Source organism: Sarcophilus harrisii, chromosome 2 (genome assembly GCF_902635505.1).
Source record: "Sarcophilus harrisii chromosome 2, mSarHar1.11, whole genome shotgun sequence".
Taxonomy (NCBI): Eukaryota; Metazoa; Chordata; class Mammalia; order Dasyuromorphia; family Dasyuridae; genus Sarcophilus; species Sarcophilus harrisii.
Window position 1 is genome coordinate 282,298,472 of NC_045427.1, and position 15,545 is coordinate 282,314,016.

The 15,545-nt window shown below is 39.1% G+C and overlaps 1 protein-coding gene across 5 annotated transcripts in view; it reads right to left on the reverse strand.

Moving 5' to 3' along the window:
• ITPK1 (inositol-tetrakisphosphate 1-kinase) overlaps positions 1-10,201 on the reverse strand; it is a 328,102-nt gene extending 317,901 nt beyond the window's left edge. The window contains exons 1-2 of one of the 5 annotated variants that reach the window (XM_031952304.1): positions 9,882-10,201; positions 8,782-9,042 (exon numbers count right to left, since the gene is read on the reverse strand). In XM_031952304.1, the coding sequence (XP_031808164.1) occupies positions 8,782-8,876 (95 nt within the window). In that variant the 5' untranslated portion in view covers positions 8,877-9,042; positions 9,882-10,201. Of the gene's footprint in view, positions 1-8,781; positions 9,043-9,192; positions 9,288-9,412; positions 9,548-9,642; positions 9,767-9,881 lie in introns of those variants that run through there. The other 4 variants (XM_031952307.1, XM_031952305.1, XM_031952306.1 and 1 more) reach the window with 4 other exon arrangements.
• Between the last annotated feature and the right edge of the window lie 5,344 nt (positions 10,202-15,545).

Below are 15,545 nucleotides of genomic sequence, written 5' to 3' on the forward strand. Positions count from 1 at the left end.
AAAAAAAAAAAAAAGCTTCCCCTAACCCAAAGAGTAACATTAAATGACTACCTACCCAAAAAGAATTTATAGAAAATTAAAAAAAAAAAAAGAGTAACAGCAAAAAAAAAGAAAAAGAAAGAAAAGAAAAAAGAAAGCTCAGATGAGATTGAGCAAGAACTTTTAAAAATCCAAGATTATGAAAAAAAAAAAAAAAAAACCATCAACCAACTAGAAAAGGAAATCCAGAGTCTTAAGAAAAGCACTCTTTGAAAATTAGAATTTGAGCAAGGGGAAGCCAGTAAAGTCATAGAGAGACCAAGAAATAATAAAATAAAATATAAAGAATGAAAAAATAGGTGAGAATGTAAAACATCTTAAAAAAAAAAAAAAAAAACCAAGAGATAGAGCAGGTCAAGAAGAAAAAAATATATAATATCTGAAAACCAAAAGAAGAACCTTGATAGAATATAAAAAAAATAATTAAAATTTTCAGAAGTGATAGAACAAGAAGATAAAGTAGAAATAGAAAAATTTCACTGATCACCACTTCAGAGATCTGACAAGAAAAACACAGAAATATCATTGCTAAATTTCAAAGCCCCCAGATCAAAGAGAAACTTATAGAAGCAACAAAAAGTAAATAAGATTCAAATATGTTGGAGCTACAATATAAATCGCACAAGATTTATCAGCAGCTACAATAAAAGAAACTACAGGTCATGGAGTACTGTATATCAACAATCAAAAGAACTAGGGTTGCCGCCAAAAATACTTTATCAAGCAAAGCTAAATATAATACCGAATGAAAAAAATGAGTATTTTATAAGATTTTGTCTCAAACAAAACTAGTTCAATAGAAAATTTAACATATAAAGCCAACAAAGACAAATTTCAAGGGACTCAATAAGGACAAATTGTGTTTTATAGATGGAAATAAGCCACATGACTACAAACATTAGTAATCGGGTAGTCCAAAAGATTGGGGTAGAACTGAGTATGGTATAACTAAGCAGCAAAATCCATCTATCTAAGAAAAGGCAAAAATGCGATATAAATGAGGTGATAACAAGAACTAACACAGAGAATTTAGATAGTGGAGGAGGGCTGATGGTACTGAAAACCTGCTCACATCAGGAATGGGTTAAAGAGGGCAAGGAAATGCCCAAGCATGCACTTCTCCCTCAAGGAGGGCTTAACATCTTCCAAAATCTACACAGAAATAAGGGAGGAGTAAATAGGATTCGGTATAAAAAGTATCAACAGGACTGGGAAATGGTGTGGATTAATGGGAGGGGAAGAGTGGAAATAGGTGTATAGATTAATAGAATTGGAGGGAGGAAGGGATCTATGGGATGAAGGGCTGGTAGGGAGGTTAAATAATAGCAAGACAGTTAATACACTGTAAAACAGAAGAGTTAGTAGAGATAGGAAATAAGAAATATACATAAACATAATAACAATGATCAGGAGTAGAATTTATTAGAAAAAAAAATATGACTAAACTGGGCATCGAGGTGGTACAGTGGATAGAGCACCAGCCCTGAAGTCAGGAGGACCTACATTCAAATCTGGTCTCAGACACTTAACACTTCCTAGCTATGTGAGCCTGGCCACCTGCCTCAGAAAAAAAAAAAAAAAAAAAAGACTAAATCAAGAAAGAAATCTACATTACATGTCAGCTATATTATTTTAGATATATGTGTATATAGGTATGTGTGTGCTGGTTTATGTATGTGTTTATATGTATATTATATTTTATGTATGTGTGTATATACATACATACATATATATTTATATATATACACATACATGTGTGTACACCCAAAAATACATCTGTGCTTAACTGCAGCCTGCTTTTGGGGTGGGGGGGAGAAGAAAGGGAAAGGAAAGGTAGGGAAAAAAAAAAAAAGAAAGTAAAAAGTACACAGCAGAGAACAAAAGAAACCTTACAAGGAAGCAAAGAAAATATGGACAGTTATGAATATGATCTTTTATTATTATATATATACTTTCTTAAAATAGAAATTTATTGTTACATATTTTGAAAACTCCCCAATGTCCTGCTAGGCACTTGACAATGTTTTTCAGTGGTTTTTTTTTTCCTTTTCTGTCTTTCTTTTCCTATTTTTTTTCTTATTTTGCATTTAAGTTTTAAATAAATAAATACATTTTTAAAAGCCTACTTACTTCCTCCTCCCCCCTCAGCCAATATGCCAATTTCATAGAATCCTGAAATGTATACATTGGGAGGAACCTAAGATCACTTAGTTCAACCACTTGGTTTTATAAATGAGGAAATTAAATGACTTGTCCTGGATCATGCCATTAGATGGTGATATAAGGCCAGGATTAAAATCCAAATTTTTTTCTTACACTTTAATTACCCAAGAAACCCATAAAGACTTTTTTTTTTTTTAACTTACAAAGCTTGTTCCATTCTCAAAACTGTATTACATATTACATTGCTTGAAAAGCAATGGTTCTATTTTCTTGAAAAATAATCAACCAACCTTGGAGAACACTCTTTTGCTCTTAAAAAAGATCCCAACTATAGGCCAGAATGAAAAATTCAAACCCTTAAGACCAAAAGGAAAGGGAAAATGGGGAGAAAAACAAACAATTCTTTATTCTCTTATTCTTTATCTTTATCTCTTATTCTCATACTTTATTCTCTTATTCATTCCATATTTAGAGTCTAAAATGCAGAAAAACACAACATTCACCTCACAAAGAAATTCCTTACCAAGCAATCCTTCTTCTCATACTGAAATTAAAAGTAATACCAACTGAATCTTATCTACTACTGAAAGATTTGCAAAGTATTATGTCGACACTATCTCATTAGTCGATCTTTACATCAACTATGGTATATTATTTCCAACAATTTATAACTACTTTACAGTTAAGAAAAATGAAATAATTAAACTTAGCCCCACCAAATACAAAACCATTACTCAAATCGAAGCACTCATAATCTATTATAATTCATCATTGAAAGGTCAAAAGACCAGGATTCTAATCTCTACCATTAATGTGCTATGGGAAGTCACTTCTATGATCTATTTCCTCCTTCAGAAACTTTATCAAACTACATAATCTCGGAGGCCCCTTTCTAGATTTAAAAGTCTATGAGTCTAAATTCTATAGAATGCTGCAACAGTTCTTATCTTCCCAATTAGACAAATTTATTTTCAAGAACTGTCTTAATCAATCAATAAACATTAAGCATCTACTATGTACCAGGCACTATGCTAAGTGCTGGGATGAAAAAGAGACCAAAAACAGTCTCTGCCTTGAAGAAGCTTACAATCTAATAGAGACAACATGCAAATAAATATACACAAAGCAGGGTAATATACAGAATACATATATAGGATAAATAGGAAATATTTAATACATGAAAAATGCTAGAATTAAGAGGTTTGGGAAAGTATTTTTAACAGACAGGATTTTTAGATGGTACTTAAAGGAAGCCATGAAAATCAGTAGGTGGAATTAAGAACATATTATATGTCCCAGGCACTAGTGATACAAGTATAATTTGGTTTCTCTTCTCATCATTAAATGATGGAAACAATTACACAAATAAGTGAATACAACTTAATCACAAAGTAAATAAATATAAATGTCTAACTAGTTTTCCTTCTTTCAGTAGAAAAATAGAAGACTAGAATATGGTACACAAAGTCATTAGTAGTTAAAAATCAATTTTGCTTAACTCTCTTTTTGTTGTTATAAGGGAAAACTGGACTGGGAGAAGGGAAAGGAACAGGTCTATACCAGTAAATGACTACTGTAAGAACAAAAAGGCATCAATAAAACCTTTAAAATAATATGGAGGGGAGGAAGGGGAATGAAGCTAGGTAGCACAGTGGACTAACCCAAATTGCCACCAAATAAATAAATAAATGGTATTATTCTCCTGCACTATAAGGTCAACTGAAGAAGCATTTCTATTGCATTTTAAGCAAAACACACCACTTTCCTCACATCTCCATTAGATAAATGGTTAGGTATTATTTTCCCTTTAAAGGGAAGGAAGCACACAGACTATTAAGTGATTTGCCCAGTCCCCCAACTAGAGGCAGAGTCAAGATTTAACTCAAGAATTCTTAGAAAATCTAATAGATTGGTATTTTTTACCCAAGACTTTATTTCCTTGCTAAAACTAGAAATGTTCCCAAATGCTGAGTGGACTTTCTTTTCCCCTACTACCCCAGCTCATGCTATCCCCATTTTAAAAGGAAAAAAATCTTTACCTAAAGAGCTAAGCTAGCACAACTGCTACATTAGCTCACTCAAGAGAGCCAATCAAAAAATAAATAAATAAATAAAAATAAAAAGGAAAACTATTTCAGAGACCAGAACAAAATCAATTTCCAAAACCTCCCCCCTTTCCCCAGAAAGGCCAGCCCAAGATAAAAGAATTAGCATTACAAAAAGCTGTCCTCAACCCACAGGTTCAGCAGGTGGCTGTCCTTTATCATAATTGAAAGCACATGGTTTTAAGGACAAACTGAGAATATTACAATATATCACGTGCCATAAATTAGTTTTTAAAAACTTCTTCAGCAAATATACAAATGCACCCCTAAGAATATAAAGTACATTATTTATAACCTGCTTATAACTTCCACCATTATTGTGAGCCAATTTTTTTTTTTAAATTTATTGACTAGATATAACAATCTGAACAGGCACTAAAAGAGAGGGGGAGTAGTTTTCATTTTGAGCATCATCCAAAACACTCATAACAGAACCTGAAATTCATAGTTTTTGCCAAAATTTAAAGATTCTTTTTATATTCCCTTCCTTTTATTTGGAATTAAATTCTTAAATTATAAGTGAATACCAAAACATTCAACAAAATGAACATTTCAAATAGATGTCAATTCCCAAAAGAAGTAAGTGAACTCTATGCCAGGGACTATGATAAGAGCAGAGAGAGCACTGGACTTGGAATCAAGAGGGCTTGGCTTCAACTCAGGTCCTGCCCTACCCACTGTGCCTATCCAGCAGCCCTTCAAAGTACAGACCGCATTTTAAGGTGCTGCAATTTACATCTTCGGAGCACTTAGCCCAATAGAATACAGAATCCTTGATGAACTGATTGAACCATGCTTTGCTACAATGATGAGAACACAGGCCTCGGGAGTCCATTGTCCAGGTCTTGAAAGTACCATTTAATAGCTGCATGAGCTTGGCTAACTAAGTCTCTTCATCTGAATCTCTCTTAGTCCACCTCTAAAACTGGGATAATCCTTCTACTCACAGGTTATGTTGGGAAACAAGAGATGCCTACCAGGCCAGCCATTAACCACAGCTTTCAGCAAGACCCACCTACTGTAAAGATTCCCAAATAAAGAAACTAAAGGGGGAAAAAACAGTTATTAGAAAGAAAAAAAGAACAATTCAAGTCTGCTTTAGATTTGTAAGTACAAAATCAAGCCCTCACCTAAGGCTAGAAATTATACAAAGTGTCTACTCCATAAACTCTATTTAATCTGATAATAAACTAGGTACTCTTTAGCTACAAATACAAAATGACATAGGGTAAACATCATAAAAAAGTATTAACCAACATTTCTCAAATCTTAAATGATTGCAAGAAAACCTAAAAACTCTTTTGCTAAAATAGATAGATATAGATATAAATAAAGGGTCTAGGCCCATACCAAAAATGGTCCCTTAAGAGTATTATGTGAGAATTCCATAGTAACAAAATAACAGATAACATTTATAATGCTCTTTAAGATTAGCAAAGCACTTTACAAATAATTTCATTTTAACCATATAACCATCCTAGGATGTAGGTATTATTACTATTCCCATTTTGCCGATAGGATACTTGAAGCAGAATTGCCCAGTCATATAGCAAATAACTGCCTGAGGAAGAATATGAATTCAGCATACTATCCATCCACTGTATTACTTTTAAAAGACCATATAACATGCTTAGTGATTAATATTAATGCATCCACATACCCTTTCAAGGTACCTAGAAAATGCAATCTATGCATTACATTTTCATGCTTTCAATGGGAAGCTCTTGTTTTTGCAATTCCAGCATCTAAAGAGTCAGAAGGGACGTGTGACTTCATCTTTTCTAACCAGTCTGTGAGCCAGAAATCCTTTCTAAGACATTATCAACAAGTGGTCATTCAGTCTTCATTAATCTTAAGAAAGGGAAAACCCACAACCTCCCCAAGCACACATTACACTTTTGGACAGTTCTGAATGTGAGCAGATGTTCCATCAGCCTCTGCACAGCACCTAGTTCTAACCCATGGGACTAAGTTGACCAAGGCTATCCCCTCTTCTACATGACCATCCTTCAAACAGATGAAGGGAGTTATCTTATCTACTAAACTCCTCTCCCCCCAGCTCCAATCTTCTCTTCTGGCTAAACACTCCACAGTCCCTTCTTTCTCCCAATCCTTTTCTCCAGTTCTCGCTCATCAAACCTGCCTCACCTCCCTGGGAGACACTTCAATTGGTCAATGTCCTTCCTAAAATGTGCCACCTAGACATGAATACAACAACAGATCTGGCCAGGAGAATGCGCCTCCATGTCCTGGACATTGCGCCCCTCTAAACATAGTCTATCTGAAGTCTAGTGCCTAGCTACACACTCCCTTCAAGTTTCAAAAGCTTGCTTTCTGGGGGGGAAATGAACCTGAAGGAGCAGTGCCAAATGAAATCCATGCCATCCCTGAACACAGAATGACACACCACAGGGCTTTTTTACACAAGGTGAATTCTTTCCTAAGTTTCTCTCTTGGGGTGGGTGGAGAAAAGAAAAAAGATAGTATCAGTAGAAAGGAAAAACAGAGAGTCTTCAGATGGGCCTGGGAAACAGACTTCTAGACCTACAAGGAGCTGAAAAAGTTACTGTAGAAATATCAAGTCTGCCAAACCCTAACCAGTTATATGCCAACTACTACCACCTGCTTCTCTCTATTCATTCCCGACTAAAGAAAAGTTTCCAAGATGGTTCTTAAAAGCAAGGGGTATGTGCATCCCATCTTAGAAAACAAATGTGTAATATCCAAACATAAAACAGATATCAGTTGGATGACTATTTATTAAAGAAACATATTCCCTCTTTACAAATGGTTTCATGCTAAGCATATCCTTTAAACAAAGGATTCTTAAGACCTTTTCTATATCATGGACTTCTCTGGCAGCCTAGTGAAGCCTATAGACCCTTCAGAAGAATGATTTTAAATGCATAAAACCCATAGATGGACATGTAGACATATGTATAAAACACGTATTTATGTATGCATACCAATAAAATGGTTGATAAGATAGTGTTTTGTTTTGTTTTTTAATTTACAGCAACAGATTAAGAATCCCTGTCTTAGGAGCATAATGGATAGAGCATCAGCCCTGAAGTCAGGAGGACCGAGTTCAAATCTGGTCTCAGGCACTTAACACCTCCTGGGTGTGTGACCCTGGGCAAGTCACTTAACTCCAATTGCTTCATCAAAGAAATAAGAAAAAAAAAGCCTTGCCCTAAAACCACTTACTTTTGTTTTTTAATTATAGTTTTTTATATACAAAACAAATGCACGGTTTATTTTTCAACACTGACCCCCTTGCAAAAACTTCTGTTTCAACTTTTCCTCTTCTTCCCTCGTTCCCTGCTCTCTTAGATGATAGGTAGTCCCATACATGTTAAATGTGTTAAAGTATATGTTAAATATAATATATGTATACATATTAATACAGTTATCTTACTGTACAAGGAAGATCCGATTTAGAAAGAAGGTAAAAATAACCTGAGAAGAAAAAACAAAAATGCAAGCAAACAATAACAGAAAGAGTGGAAATACTATGTCGAAAACCACTTACTTTCAATTTACATTTATTAGATGAGGCATACCAGTTCCATGGTCATTTAAAATCTAATAAAACATGGGGGCCAAAGGTCTTCCCAAGTCAGAAATTTTCCAAGTCAGAGAGCGCAGAACATATGTGGGAAAACATTGGACTTAAGACATAACATACTTAAACGTTGTTGACTGTTTGCATGATTAACATACAAGCCAAGTGATTTGAGACAAGCCATTTACTACTTCCTACCTTCACACACTCACAATTTCATCTTAAGATAAAAAGGTGGCCGAGAAGACAAAAGAGATAAAACTGCTCAATCAACAAGCATTTAGCTTCACCAAGGCTAAGGCTCAGGAGACCAAAGCAAAGAAATCCAACATTTCCTGCCCTCAAGGAACTTATCTTTTGCGAGAAAAAAAATCTCTCCACATATGACTGCTTACAAAATCTAAGTAAATGAAAGTATTCTACAAGCTAAATTATGATCTTTAATGGGAAGAGGAGGTTTTTAAAAAACGATTTCTAAGTAGCATCTCAATCCATCTACCAAAAAAGAAACGACTACTAAGAATCTTAGCCATAGGAAAACACTCCCAAATTCAGGGGGTGGATCAATTAAATGCATACTTTCTACTCAACTTCACAGGTATCCCTTACACAAAAGTAAGCTAATTGTTTTGGGCAGTGCCTAAATGATACATGTGCCTTTGTGTCTTCGCAGTTTCAACACCTTTCGCACTGTGCATCCCTGACTTCCATCTGTAGCAGTATGAATCTTGTAGATCCTACATAGAAGCAACACAACCTGGAAATAGATATCTATCACCTCCATCTGCGGCGACTGTTCAGGAAGCAAGAGACCCACCCCAACCCCAGTCGTTTTCACTGGGTCCCAACTGTGAAAGGCGCAGAAAGAAGCTAGCAAGCCCGACCCCAGAACGGGGCTCTTTTCCTTACCTGCACAGGTCGGCAAAGGCCTGGAAATTGAGCTTCTTGATCTTCTTCTCACTCAGCCAGTAACCAACTCTTTTCCCCTTCAAAAAGGTCTGCATCTTCGTCTTTCGATGGGGGTGCTGCAGAGGAGGTGGGTACCGAAGCGGGCGAGCCTGTATCCCCAAGATTCACGCAGTCGCTATCGACGAGAGCGAGTCCCCAAGGTTCACGCAGCCGCGATCTCCGCTCACAAAAGAAGAACCGAGATTCAGAAAAAAAAGAACACTGCGGGAATAAACAAGACAGAGGGAAGAGGGTTAAAAAAATAAAAATAATAATAGTAATAATAAAGCCCGGCGACTGAAATGCACTTGCGGTATTCCCCGAGGAACGCGCGGCATCAGCTGTTGTCCCGCTCCCACGCCCCACACACACCACACTCCCCCGGCCGGTGCGGCAGGGCTGCCGAGGCTGCCAGGGATCTCCCTCCAGGCAACTTTCAAGTGTCTGTTTGCCCGTCCAGGCCCCAGAGTAGAAAGGACAGGCAGAGAGCTGGGATGGGGAGGGGGCGGGGAGAAAGGGAGGAGGAGGAGCGTGGGGTGGAGATGAAGAGGAAAAGGGGAAGGTTTAAAAAAAAAAATAGAAGAAGCTTTACCTTCCTAAAGACCTACAAGTAAAGAGCGAGAGAAGCAGCCCCGGCCGCGCGAGCCAGAAGCTTTGGGCTCGGCTTGCAGAACACCACCCCCAGGCAGCGGCGGCGGCGGCCCAGGAGGAAGAGAAGGCGGCGGCAGAGGCTCAGCCCCCAAACCGGAGCCGCGCTCCCGCCCCCCAAATCCTCCACCCCTTTTTTTCTCCCCCCCCCCCCAGCGCTCCCGGTCTCCCCACCTTCTCCGCCCCTTCCCTTTATCCTCCCTCGCCCAAGCTGGAGCCCAGCGGGGGGTGAAGGCGCTGGAGAAGGGAGAGTTCGAATCCCCTCCGCCCCGCCGCGGACCTCCCGGCCCCCCGCCGAGCCCTCAGCGGCGGCCGGCAGGCAGCGCGAGCCTCCAGCCCGGTCCTCCCCCTGCACGTCCCCTCCCCCCCCGCTCGAGGGCCGCCTTCCCCGCCGCCGCCTCTCCCCTTCCTACCTCCCTCTCCTCCGGGCCGCCGCTGGAAGCCCGCTATTCTCAGCCGCCGCCTCCGTGGCCACTTCCTCCTCTTGCCGCCGCCGCCGCCGCCGCTTCTTGCAACACCCCCCCCCTCCACCCTCTGGTACGAGGCGGGCGGGGGGGGGGGGGCCGGGCTGACACACCCTCCCGCTGTCGAGATGGGGGGGTCCGCGGCGCGACCCTCCGGCCCTCTGCCGCCCGCCGCGGCCACTTCCAGCAGGGAATACGAGGGGCGTTCGGGGGCCGCCCCTGGGCCACCCGGCCTCCGGAGCGCGTGCCTCGCCCCTCCCCCCTCGCTCCAGCCCCGCGAACCGGGCCACTCCAACCCCGCGCCGGCAGGGGGCAGCACGGCACGGATTGAATCTTAAAGGGACCGGACCGCTTTTCTCCTCCCCCTAGGGTTTTGAACTTTGGAAGATGAGGCCGGGAGGCCTGGGGGGAGGGAGGGCTCTAAAAGGAATGTTCTGAAAGGTCCCCCTTATGCAAATGGAAGACTGGGCCAGACGTTAAAAATTACAGCTGCTTCCCACCCCCCAAGCCGAGCTGCTTCACACCCAGCCCAGCCGACCGAAACCGACCTCAATATTCTTCCAATTCTGAGAAAAAACCATATCCAGGCAAGGGGGCCAGCAGTTTCATAATCCTCAAGTAGCCTTTGGGCAGATCCCCCAACCTGGGTGCCTCAGTTTCCTCGTCTGTAAGATGGGAGTAACAGCGCCCGCCCCCCCATTTTTTTTTTTTTTTTTGAGAATGCACGAAACGACACATAATGGCTCTCTACACCTATTACCTGTTATTTTTGCCCGCACAGTCATGGGGCTGAGAGGAGAGATAAAAGCCCCCGCCCTCAGAGACCTTCTGACCTAGTTAGGAAGACGTAAACACGCCAAAAATTATTCATTACAACTAAAACATGTGTAGTGCTTTATGGATTTTCAAAGGATTGAGATACATTTGTCTCCTTTTATTCACAGGAGACTTGTGAATTAGTATGAGCATTAGCCGTATTTTAATGATGAGGAAAGGATCAGATCCGAGAAGTTGTGGCTTCCTCGAGGTCACAAAGGAAATGTGTTCCTGGACCTCGATTCAAAATATATTATTTAAAGATTTAATACAATAGAAGAAAGAATTCTCTAGGCCTATTCAGAAACTTGTTTCTAAGTCTTAACTTCTTAGGCTGCAGTCCTGCCTCATCAATATGGAATAGGCTTCCCAAACCACTAACTCCAAATTCTATTTGCCATCTTTCTTCCAAAATCTACCATTCTTCTGAATTTACCTGTTTCTGTCAAGGGTGTTATTCTCCTTCCGGTCACCCAGATTCCCTCATTCTCCCTCAAACTATATAACCACTTAATTGCCAATTTTTTTTTTTTTAAATAGCCTTTTATTTACAGGATATATGCATGGGTAACTTTACAGCATTGACAACTGCCAAACCTCTTGTTCCAGTTTTTCACCCCCTCCCCTAGATGGCAGGATGACCAGTAGATGTTAATTAATTGCCAAATTTTGCCGTCCCCAAAACAATTTATACTTTTTTTTTTTTACTAGCAAGCCACAGATTTAATTCAGGCCCTCATCACTTCTAGCTTAGATCGCTACAAGGGATCTCTAATTACATTCCCTGTCGCAGGTCTCTTCCCTCCTACCTTCACTTCATTCTCCCACTACTGCCAAAACGACTTTCCATAAGCACAGATGTCACTAGTTGAAAGTACTAGGTTAGGATTCAGAAGTCGCAGGACTGAATGTGCTGCTGTTCCAATATTCACTCACTAGCTGTGTGACTTCAACCTGCATTTATTAAGCACTTATTATGCTTAAGGCACAGACCTCCTCCCAGAGGACATTACAACCTTCAGTTAAGTAATTATAAGGTAATGTGAGTAGACAGAGTAGTACTAATCAGTTGAGGAAAAGAGATTTGGAAGACCTAAATTTGGATGTAGCTGACTCCTTAGCCTAACCCTTTAGGGAAGGAAGAGAGAATTCCCAGAATGGGGAACAGTTTGCTTACATATATGAGTCAAGATTATGGAATGCCTTCTATAGATCCAGTTTATCCAGGAAGCTATAGAATATAGGAAGGGGACTAATATGAAATAAGATTGAAAAAGTATATTGAATCCAGTTTGCAAAGGGGTCTTAAAGGTCAGACTGAGGAATTTGTTTTATACTAAGGGCAATAGGGAGCCACTGATATTTTTTTATTCTGGGGAACTCCAAGGGGAGACCTGGACTTTAGGAAGATTATTTTGGCAGCAATGTGACAGATGGTTTAGAGAGTAGAAAGGAAGTGTGAAAGCTATTTCAGAAATCTTGTCAACAGCTGATGAGTATTTAACCAGCATGGAGGTCATATGAGTGAAAAGAAGCAGCAGATAGGAGAGAAATGTCTGGTGAATAAAATTAACTGTTTGGTTATGGGTAGGAGATGTGGAAGGTGAAAGAGAAGATAAAGTCAAAGATAGGGTCCAAGCTAATAACCATGAATCACTGACAACCTCCACAGACAAAGAGGAGTGTGGAAGAGGAATGAATTCCTTCCTTCTCTTACTACCCCAGCCATCACTCCTGTTCTGCCTATACCTTCTTTCCTTTCAAATCTTGTCAATCCAGTTAAATTACACACTATCCTCTACTTTTAAATTCCTTGTTCCCTTGGCCCAATACCTTTCATAGCTTTCCAGATCTCAGTTCTGAAATGCTCCTGTGCTTCATCCCCTTTGTTCTTACTTTAAGAAGTCATTTTGCTTCTGAAGAAAAACATCTACCAACAGTTCTAATTTCTATGAACATCCTTTCCTCCCACAATGTTTTCACTTAAATTAGCTTCCTAATTGAGAGGAAAAGTTCTACCTAAGTGTATAGGATCGTTTGATAAGCAACAAGGATTAAATTCAGAGCTGTGAGCATTCTACTAGTCTGTTCATAAGCAAATGATCAACTTAGACATTAGCTGTGTGATATTAAGGCAGCAACACTTTAATCTTTCTGGTACTGTGTTTTTGTAAAATAGGACGTAATCTTATTTGTCCAAAGTTATATCATAAATTTTTTTCTTTTGGTAAGGAAAAAGCAACAAAATCGATATGAAATCCAAAAAGCATTTTACTAGAGTTAACCAGTTTTCCAATCCCATGTGCTACTTAAAATATTACTGTGATTTTGGAGACGTGTTCTGAGTTTTCTGTGCTTTGCTAGACCTATATAGAAAAAAAAGGAACCCTACAGGCCATGTAGTTCAAACTCTTCATTTTACAGATAGGAACTAGGTCCAGAGAAAAGTGACTTATTAAAGGTCATAGAAAGTCATATGTAACAGACCTGGAATTTGAACACAGGTCATCCTGACTTCAGGGCTGGTGCTCTATCCACTTCACCACCTAGCTGCCCCAAAAGAGAAATATTTTAATAGGCAAATAATTCCTTATTATTTTTTAAATAGTTTTGGTCTGAAAAGGCATCAAGAATCTCCCACAGGACCAAGGACAGCACTTTGAGAACCATTGGAGTAAATTTTTTCTATGGTCTTTTCTCATTCTAAATCAATGATTCTGGATCAAATATAATTTATTACATTCATAATAATTTCCATGTCTAAAGTGCGATAAAGTTTAAAACAACAAAGATTTGTTAAGTACCCACTAAGTTCACAGTATCATGCTAGACACTGGGGGAAATGGAACAATCCTGACCCTCAAGGAGCTTACTTTCCAGGAAATGCTGACCATCCAACATGTTAACAATCTTGTGAGTTAGGTAGATCCCACCAATAACAAGTGAATTAACTAAAAGAGCTTAGGTCTTTTGACTTCAGGTGTGGCATCCTTCCACCTGTATCACTACAATTTTCAAATATTATTATTAGAAACATTTCTGCAAGTTTATCACCCAATCCAAAAACTGGGAATTGTTCTATATCAGGATATATGCCTTATTTTCTCAAGGAGTTCACAGTTTTCTTCTCTATCCACTCTTGCTTTCATTCTAGGAGTCATCACCATGCATGCTGATGTTACCATGTATACTTTAGTTATACTCAGGGAGAGTTAAAACCTTGAATTTTCCATTACCTACACATTTCCATATTCAGAAACTTGAAATTTCCTTTATCCAAGTTTAAACTTTTAACTTTTCATCTGCCTCATTTTCTATGCCTCACCTTCTTAAACCTATTCTTCGTCATCACCAAGACCAACAATCTCCCTCCTGCTCTGCCTATGTCTTCCCCCACCCCTCAAGTTTGATAACCCAGTTCAGCTCCACACTGTTCTCTACCTTTAAATTCCTTGTTCACTTGACTTAATAACTTCCTCAGCTCTGAAATTCTCTTGTCCTTCAGTCCCTTTCCCTTTACTCAAAAAAAAGTATATAAATTGATAAATGAAAATTATAAAATTGTAAAGAACAAGATTGGCCCCTAAAAAGAGATATAAAAAGTTAGCTTTACATGAACCTTTGTCGAGATAGAGGATCCATGGGTATAGAACATTATTTTGGGGGGTTGTTGTTGTATTGGTTAATTTTGATGGGTTTCTTTTCTTAGTCTTCTTTTTCTTTTAAAATTGTTATAATGATGACGCTCAGAGAGAGGATAAAGAAAAATACAGGAGGAAACAGGCAATGTAAAGCAAGAAATATGAATAAAAAATCTATTTAAGTTTTTTTCTTAAATGTGTATTGCAAAACAGTGATGACTGGATCTAGTACAATTTTAAATTATAGCTGATCCCTCTGCCTGAATGGATGCAGACAGCCCAACTCTAGAGGGCAAGGGGAGTAAAAGCCACAAAATACTAAATAACAATTTTAAAAATACAGTGAGAAACTGTAGCAAATGACTTTCTTCCACCCCAGAATGCACAAAATGTCAGTTTTGGAAGCCCATGGGTAAAAGGATAATGGACTACCAGAAAGGCCAGCTCAGGCAAACAGTACCAACCAACTCACACAAATAGTATCGCCCCCCCCCACCCCCCCATGCTGGATCAAAGAAAGGCCAGATACATTCACAGTCTGCCAAGTTCCACATCCAGAGGCTATGAGAGCAAAGAGTTCCCATAGGAAAGCTTCAAGGTTAGGAACCGATACAGGCTACATAGGAAGGGAACAAGAGGGGCAGTAATCACTGCAGAAGTTGCAGCACTCCAATAAATGCACCTTAGGTCCAGAGGCTCTGAGATCTGTAGCACTCCATCCACAGATACTAGAGACAGGAAAGTCTAACCCTCTGCTCCTCAAAGAAACACAGAGACCTAAATCTAGGAGAAAGGAAGTTAGCACTGGAACAGACAAGCCAGGGAAAAAATAAATAGCAACCCACCCACCCTCCAATCCAAAGATTCAAGAAAAAATAGAAACTGTCTTTACCCCAAAACTACAGTTCACTAGCTTTAGATATTTATCACAACATATTCATCATAAGAACTGATAGATCCAAAAATTCAAAAAAGAAGAAAAAAATCAACTTAGAAAGAAAGAGTAATTATAATTATATAAGAGTATTATAAGCAGAGACTCAAAGAAAAAAATGGATTTTCCATAATGGCTATATTAATTTCTAGAAGCAATAAAGAGATTTTTTTTTTAAATAAAGTACAAATTCTGGAAGAAAGTGTTGGAAAGAAAATGAAT